Raw genomic sequence first — 8,080 nt, forward strand, 5'->3', positions numbered from 1 at the left:
AAATGAACAGAGATGGGATGGAAGAGAAGGGAGAGGCATCCAAATAAACAATAATACAATTTGGTTGGGTGGAATGCCCAGGTCTCAAGGACTTTGCTCCTGTAATTATCCCCTCTCCCAGCATCATTAATTAATCTTTCTCTACTGGTTCACTTTCAATGAGATATAAACCTTTTCAACCCACTCCTTTTTTTTCCCCTTTACATCAAAATTTTTAGAGTTTTTACACTTGCTGTCTTATTTGCCTCCCTCTCCCAGACATCAAGATTTTGTCTTCATTATTCCACTAAAACTACTCATCAAGGTTACCAATGTCCTACACATTCTCAACGTTTTTTTTTGTTTGTTTGGTTTTTTTTAATTTATTTTTGGGACAGAGAGAGACAGAGCATGAACGGGGGAGGGGCAGAGAGAGAGGGAGACACAGAATCGGAAACAGGCTCCAGGCTCCGAGCCATCAGCCCAGAGCCTGACACGGGGCTCGAACTCACAGACCGCGAGATCGTGACCTGGCTGAAGTCGGACGCTTAACCGACTGCGCCACCCAGGCGCCCCTGTCCTACACATTCTCAAATCCAATGGTTAAATCCCGAACCAGAAATACAAGACAGAGTTAACCTACTCCTCTTTTTGAAACATGTTTTTCACTTGAATTCTGTGATGCCTCACTCACGGCTCCTTCTTGTTATCTCCTGCTTAATCCTCCTCCTCCTCCTGACCTCTAAATGTTGAGTGACCCAGAGTTCAAACCAAAAAGTCTTTTCCCTATCAGGTAATCTGGTGACCTCATCAAATGCCTAAAATACTATCCATATGCTAATAATTCGGTATCACTAACATCCCCTTCCTCAACTCCAGATTCATATTTCCAACTGCCAACCTCTCCAGTTAGATGTAAAAAATCTTAAACTTGACATATTTAACAACAAAACTTGTACACCTATAACCTACCCAACTCTTCCTCCCCAAATTTCTTCTATCTCAGAATAGAAAACCATTCATCTAAATGTTGTATAAAATTCTCACGTCCCATCTATAAGTAAATCCATTGGCTCTACCTTCAAAACAAATCCAGAACTGCCCTATTTTTCACCACCTCCACTGTTACCATTCGAGTCTAAACCAAATTGGTCTCCTCACTTCCTCTCCCACCTATGGTGCCTATAATCCACTTTCTACATAGCAGCAAAAGTGAGTTTTTAAAAATTACTGCATATCATTCAAAAGCTTTCAATGGCTACCATTACAGTTAAAATAAAAGCCAAGGTTTTTACCAAGGCCCTAAGCTCCATCTCCAAATTCATCTCCTTTCCCTCTTTCTCTCTTTGCTCCAGCCACACTGGCTTCTTTGTTCTTTCTCTCAGGGGCTTTGCTCCTTCTGATTTCTCTGCCTGGGACTTTCTTCCTGTAGATACTCACATCACTACCACATTTCATTCTGGTCTTGGCTCAAATATCACTTCTCAGAGACCTTCACAGACTATCTAAAATAACTAACAACCTGCTCATACCCTCCGCAAAGTCCCCACTCTATACCTTATTCAGTTTCATTTTCTTCATAGCACTTTCTGGTATCTAACATATGTCTATTTACCTTTTTGTCCATATCCCAAGTAGTAAATAAGTCAACTCCCTGGGAAGTCGATGCTTAACTCCAAGTAGATGTGTAATTAGTATTTGTTGAATGAATAAACACATGAATGGTACATTCAGGAACCAAGACAGCTTTAGAAAGAAAGAATAGAGGGGTGCCTGGGTGGCTCAGTTGGTTAAACGTCTGGCTTCAGCTCAGGTCATGATCTCACAGTTAGTGAGTTCAAGCCCCACGTCAGGCTCTGTGCTAACAGCTCAGAGCCTGGAGCTTGCTTTGAATTCTGTGTCTCCTTCTCTCTCTCTGCACTTCCCCCACTCACTCTCTGACTCTCACAAATGAATAAAACATTAAAAAAAAGAAAGAAACAAAGAATAGAACCAGATTATCCAAGTGGTCTGAATATAAAGATAATATTCTAAGGAATTAAGGCAATGAATCTGAGGTTTCTGATAAGGAAAAAAAAATGACATTTCTGGAAAACATCAATATGGCAGCAGGATATAAAATGAACCACAGATAAGAAAAGACTTGGAGTGCCTGCGTAGCTCAGTCGGTTAAGCATCCAACTCTTGGTTTCAGCTCAGGTCATGATCTCATGGTTCGTGAGATCGAGCCCACGCTCGGGCTCCTAGGGCTCCACGCTGGCAATGAGGATCTTACATGGGATTCTCTCTCTCTCCTCCCTATGCCCCTCCCCAGCTAGCAAACACACTCTAGCTCTCAAAATAAATATATAAACTTTAAAAAAGACTCAAGATAGATCAGTTAAAAGCTAACTAGGGGTGGGGCGCCTGGGTGGCTTAGTCAGTTGAGCGTCCGACTTCAGCTCAGGTCATGATCTCATAGCTTGTGAGTTCGGGCCCCACGTCGGGCTCTGTGCTGACAGCTCAGAGCCTGGAGCCTGCTTCTGTGTCTCCCTCTCTCTCTGCCCCTAACCCACTCACATTCTGTCTCTGTCTGTCTCAAAAATAAATAAACATTAAAAAAAATTAAAAAAAAAAAAAAAAAGCTAACTAGGGGTGTCTGGGTGGCTCAGTCAGTTGAGCATCCAACTCTTGATTTCGGCTCAGGTCATGATCTCAGGGTCCTGGGACCAATTCCCACGTCGGGTTCCGCACTGAGCGGAGAGCCTACTTGGGATTCTCTCTTTCTCCTCTTTGCCCCTCCCCTGCTCACTTGCAAGCTCGCTCGTGCGCGCTCTCTCTCTCTCTCTCACGTGCGCTCTCTCTCTCTCTGGGGAAAGAAAAAAAAAAACGGTTGGAGCACCTGGGTGGCTCAGTTAAGCAACCAACTTTGGCCCAGGTCATGATCTCACAGTCTGCGAGTTTGAGCCCACCTCCAGCTCTGTGCTGACAGCTCAGAACCTGGAGCCTGCTCCAGATTCTGTGTCTCCCACTCTCTGCCCATCCCTCACTCACTCACTCTCTCTCTCTCTCTCTCTCTCAAGAATAAACAATTTAAAAAATTCTTAATAAAAAAAGATAAAATTATCTAAGCATGAGGTAATAAAGGTATATATTTCTCTGCTAGAATGATAATGGAATGGAAAAGTAGGACAGATCTAAGTGAAAGCAGAAGATAATAACTGACAGGACTTAAAAATTACTGGTGCCAGGGATCAGTTGGTTAAGCCTTAGACTTTGGATGTCAGGTCAGGTCATGATCTTATGATTCAGGAGATCAAGCCCTGCATCGGGTTCTCACTGACAGTGCAAAGCATGCTTGGGAGCCTCTCCCTCTAGCTCTGTCCCTTCCCCACTCATTTATGCACATGTGCTCTCTCTAAATAAACCTAAAAAATATCATTGGTGTAAAAGGTTTCAAGTTTGAATGACTGGCAGAACAGAACAAAGAGAAGTCAAAAAGAATCAGTTTAAAAAAACAGAATTTGATTGGGAACAAAGCTCAAGGTGCTGGAAAGTCAAGGCCAAAGGAATAGATTTAAAAGCCATACACTGAGAAATGATAGTTAAACCTGCAAGAATAAATCAAATTTCCCAAGGTAGATGAAATTTTCCCACTTCTTCTTAATTTTGAGAGAGTGATACAGGCCAATTACCTAGTTTCCACAGCTTCTGTTTCACCATTTATAAAAAATAATGCCAAATTTATTAATTGCTATTTTAACAATAAAATATTAACACCTTACAATGGAACAGTACTTTACAGTTTCTAAATTGCTTTTTAGCTTATCTCATTTAATGCCACAACCATCCTGTGAGGCAAATCTTGTTACCTCATTCTATAGCTGAAGAAACAAGACTAGGAAAAATTGAGTTTCTCAGCTTATGAATGGAAGAACTAGCATGATATATAACCTTGGTCTTCTCCACATGGTGTAGAAGCAAAGAACACAGGCTCTAAAGCCAGACTTCCTGGATTCAAATCCAGCTCTATTATTTGTTAGCTGTGTGACCGGAAGCAAGTGATTTAAGTGTTACAACCATTACTCTCGACAAAGGTTTATTTATCTTCCTAAGGCAGAAATAAGGAACCACAGAGAAATTTTGAGGTGAAGAGCATGTTAGATGGCTTTGATTTTCCCAGTAAAAGACAAAATCTACTGCGAGTAATGTGGGCAGGGCAGTTTTTAACTATGATTTGCAGATGTACTACTGAATCCCTCCACATAAAAAAGAAGTTCTTCTGCTTCACATCTTAGGCTTCCTCATAAATGTTCTTTGAGGGGTTCACCTACATTCCTTTTAAAGCCAACGGACTATATAAATCTCTAAAGTCTCTTGTACCTGTAAGATTATACGACTTTAATCTAAGCCTCTGAACCCATTATTAGCTTTTTCTCCATCCTACCCATCCAACAGTATAAACTCTGAGTCTCACAGCACTTTGTTAGTGCCTCTTTATGACACTATACATACATTCTTCAGTATAAACGGAGCCCATTATGTCACTTAGATTTAAGCTCCTTCAGGGCAAGCACTCCATCATTTATCTTAGAAGTCTTCAACCCCAGGGGCGCCTGGGTGGCTCAGTCGGTTAAGCGTCCGACTTCAGCTCAGGTCATGATCTCGCGGGCTCTGGGCTGATGGCTCAAGAGCCTGGAGCCTGTTTCAGATTCTGTGTCTCCCTCTCTCTGCCCCTCCCCTGTTCATGCTCTGTCTCTCTCTGTCTCAAAAATAAATAAACGTTAAAAAAATTAAAAAAAAAAAAAAAAAAGTCTTCAACCCCAAACGCAATGCAGGCAACCACTTTACCAGTACTTGTTAAATGTGCAATGATTTAATAAATATATTAAAATTATAGTGGGTTTTGATTTCTAAACATTTCATGGTAGTTATCTCACCTCCACAGTACTAAGTAATATATGATGATGGTCTCTCTATTAAGGAACATTCATTTAAAACATTTTTTAAAAGGAGACAAAATGTAAAATTTAAAAAGATAACAAAACTGGGGTGTCTGGATAGCTCAGTTGGTTAAAGTGTCCGACTCTTGGTTTCAGCTCAGGTCATGATCTCACAGGTTCATGGGTTCAAGCCCCACATCAGGTTTCACACTAATAGCACGGAGCCTGTTTAGGATTCTCTTTCACTATCTCACAATGAATAAACTTAAAAAAAAAAGATAAAAAATATGGTCGATTTTGGGGTGCTTCAATCAGCTGAGCATCCTACTCCAGCTCAGGTCATGATGTCATGGTTCATGGGTTCAAGCCCCACATCGGGCTCTGCTGGCAGCTCAGACCCTGAAGCCTACTAGAGATTCTGTGTCTCCCTTTCTCTCTGCCTCTCCCCTGCTCATGCTCTCTCTTTCTCAAAAATAAATAAACATTTAAAAAACTAACTTTAAAAGAATATGGTTGATTTTTACAACACATCATATATACACTAAGGGCATGTAGAAAGAAATGCAACTTACCCTGATACAGCTAAAACAACAAAGCTTAGAGCAATGAGGACACAGGCGTGCATCCCGCAACTTCTCCATACAAATGAAACATCTGAAAACCTCCGCAATGCTCTGAAAATAATAAAAAATGTAAGGTACACCAGATTTAGACTACTGAATCATAAGTAAAAAGCATGCTTAAAACAACTCACTCAACATTGACATTAATTTTGGGCTGATATAACCTGTTTTAATAAGTCTTATCAGTACTTGGTTAGTCAAGGCCCAGTGTACCTCAGAACATCTGGAAAAAGTGCTTTTTCTTTCCTAAGCTTCACAGTGGCTCTATTCTAAGGAAAGAACATGAAATGCAAACACACTTATGCACAAATATTATCACTGAAGCATAAATTGTAATCACAAGAATGTGGCTATAACCCAAATTTCAAAATATTAAATTATGACAGTTAATAAAAAAAATTAGGACAGTTAACACAGATTATGACAGTCACTAGAAACTTCTTGATTTGAGGATATAGAAAAAAATAGCCTTATTATGATGCAGAACACCTAAAAAAAAAAAAAAAAAAGATGGACTGACTGAATGAACTATATTAACTTTTTCTGCAATTTCCCCAAGGGGATGGACTGCTTTTAAAATTAAAAAAAAAAAAAAAAAAAACAACTTTAAAAAAGATACATATACTAACAGAGTGTACTCTGATCAAGAAAGAAACTAATTCAGAATCCAGAAATCTGAATTTGCCCTGATACTCCAACCAACTAGCTTTTTATTGGAGCCTAAGATTTTGTTCCTATGGAAAATTTTAGTGGTCGCCCCATGAAGGCTTTGAAAAGAAAAAAAGAAGAATAAATAGAAGAAACGATAGTTTGCAAGCCTCAGATAAATCATTTTAGGAAGTAACTAACAAGAAAACAGACATAATGAAAACCAACTTATTGTATATTTTATTTTTACCGTACTCACATTTATTTACTCCATCCCAGGAGAATTAAACGCTCCCAAACCAAGAAAACGTTACAAAACCTTTATAACACTTTCGCAGGAGGAACTAAGGAGAAAATTATTCATTAGTCCAATCATGACTCTGCAGAACCAGAAAGAACCTGTGAGATGCAGACGCTGGGGGAGGGGAGGGTGGACAATAAGACCATTGGGTGAACTACTTTCAACTGGAGTGCCTGTAATACAGTTGCAACTTACTAAGGACCAAGGTAATGGAAAGTTCAAAATTCGACAACTGTTAAATAATTAGGTCCAATAAGCAATCTTTTTTTTTTAATGTTACTGGCCTTTAAGTAAATATCTCAACCATTTGGAATCACAGCTCACAAGAGCCAAATATAAAAGAATAGGTTGTTCCAGAAAACTACAAATAGGATAATAAAAGTATATCCTCATTCAATTTAGGAAGGGCAGAAGTCTGCAAAATGTACGGGTCGGGGAGGAATGATTCCAGTTGGAGAGAGTTTTGGATCTGCACTTGAACTCCCAAGAACAGGTAGCGAGTGCACGGCACGTCTATCTAATGAATTTGCAGTTTTGCTCTTCCCAGACTGTAGTTTGCAAAAACCCTCTGAGAATGAGTACCGGTGCCAAGACACTCAGAAAACGCCAGGATACCACCACCTGACAAGGCACCCGAAGAGCTGCGGACCTAGCACGGCGTCCTTCGCACTGGGCCAGCCTTCACTACACCCGCAGCGGCGGAGTGGGGGTGCTCTACTACAGGGAGGGCTACGGCAGGGCGCCCCAAATAAAGAAGGCTCAGGGGGTAGCGGAGGGAGAGTAACCACCACCCTTCTCAACCCCCCTCACCTCTACGCTCTGTTCATCCATTGCCTCCGGCTCTCGGCGGGGCCCTCGGCGACCCGCGGAGTCCGTGGTCTGACCTATTGGGCGCCGGCCCGAGGTCGCCAGGTCAAATCGCCGACGAAAACCACGCCGGCGTGTGGCTCAGGAGGCTCCGACGACCACCCCACCTGCTCGCCCCATCGCGTCGGGTTCGGCGCCAGCTACCCCCACTTCGCCATATTTATCCGCGCACCCGCCCTAGGGCGCAGTGGGAGGACGAGCGGTGGCCGCAGCTGCTTCCTCACCGCTAAGCCGCCCGCCAGCAACCGCGAGGGAGCCTCGCACCACGTGACGCGGGCGCGCGCGTATCGAACTGCTGCTAGAGCCCGGCGGCGCTGGTCTCCAGCAAAGAAGGTGCTGCAGGGAATTCGCAAACACCAACGGTAACCAGGGCAGCTGAAGGAGCGGCGAAGAGGAAAGGCGCGGTGCGCATGCGCGCAGAACGCGGCGTTAGGGGAGCCGGGAGGAGAGAGGCGGGCGACTAGTTCCCGCGGTGCGGGGGCGCACACGAGATTTGGCTGCTAGCAGCCGCAGGGCTGCGTGTGTTTGGCCACAGTCTAGCGCGCAAGCGGATGAGAGTTTGGCGCTCGGTGGTCTCCACGCCTCTGCGCCCTTAGGGAAGGGCGACGCTCCACCAGTCTCAAACTTTGGCGCGCCAAAGACTGGAACAACCATCTGGAGTGCTTGAGTGAAACAGATTCTGAAGCCACACCCCTAGGTATTCGGACTTGATTCTAAGATAAGGCTCCACAAAATCGTCA

The 8,080-nt window shown here is 42.9% G+C and overlaps 1 protein-coding gene across 7 annotated transcripts in view; it reads right to left on the reverse strand.

Annotated features, from left to right (window-relative positions):
- TRIM37 (tripartite motif containing 37) overlaps positions 1-7,737 on the reverse strand; it is a 148,314-nt gene extending 140,577 nt beyond the window's left edge. For 5 of the 7 annotated variants that reach the window (XM_058703251.1, XM_058703255.1, XM_058703254.1 and 2 more), the window contains exons 1-2: positions 7,284-7,736; positions 5,474-5,575 (exon numbers count right to left, since the gene is read on the reverse strand). In XM_058703251.1, coding sequence (XP_058559234.1) covers positions 5,474-5,575; positions 7,284-7,304 — 123 coding nt within the window. In that variant the 5' untranslated portion in view covers positions 7,305-7,736. Of the gene's footprint in view, positions 1-5,473; positions 5,576-7,283 lie in introns of all 7 variants that reach the window. The other 2 variants (XM_058703253.1, XM_058703252.1) reach the window with 2 other exon arrangements.
- Between the last annotated feature and the right edge of the window lie 343 nt (positions 7,738-8,080).

This window comes from Neofelis nebulosa, chromosome 16, assembly GCF_028018385.1.
Source record: "Neofelis nebulosa isolate mNeoNeb1 chromosome 16, mNeoNeb1.pri, whole genome shotgun sequence".
NCBI lineage: Eukaryota > Metazoa > Chordata > Mammalia > Carnivora > Felidae > Neofelis > Neofelis nebulosa.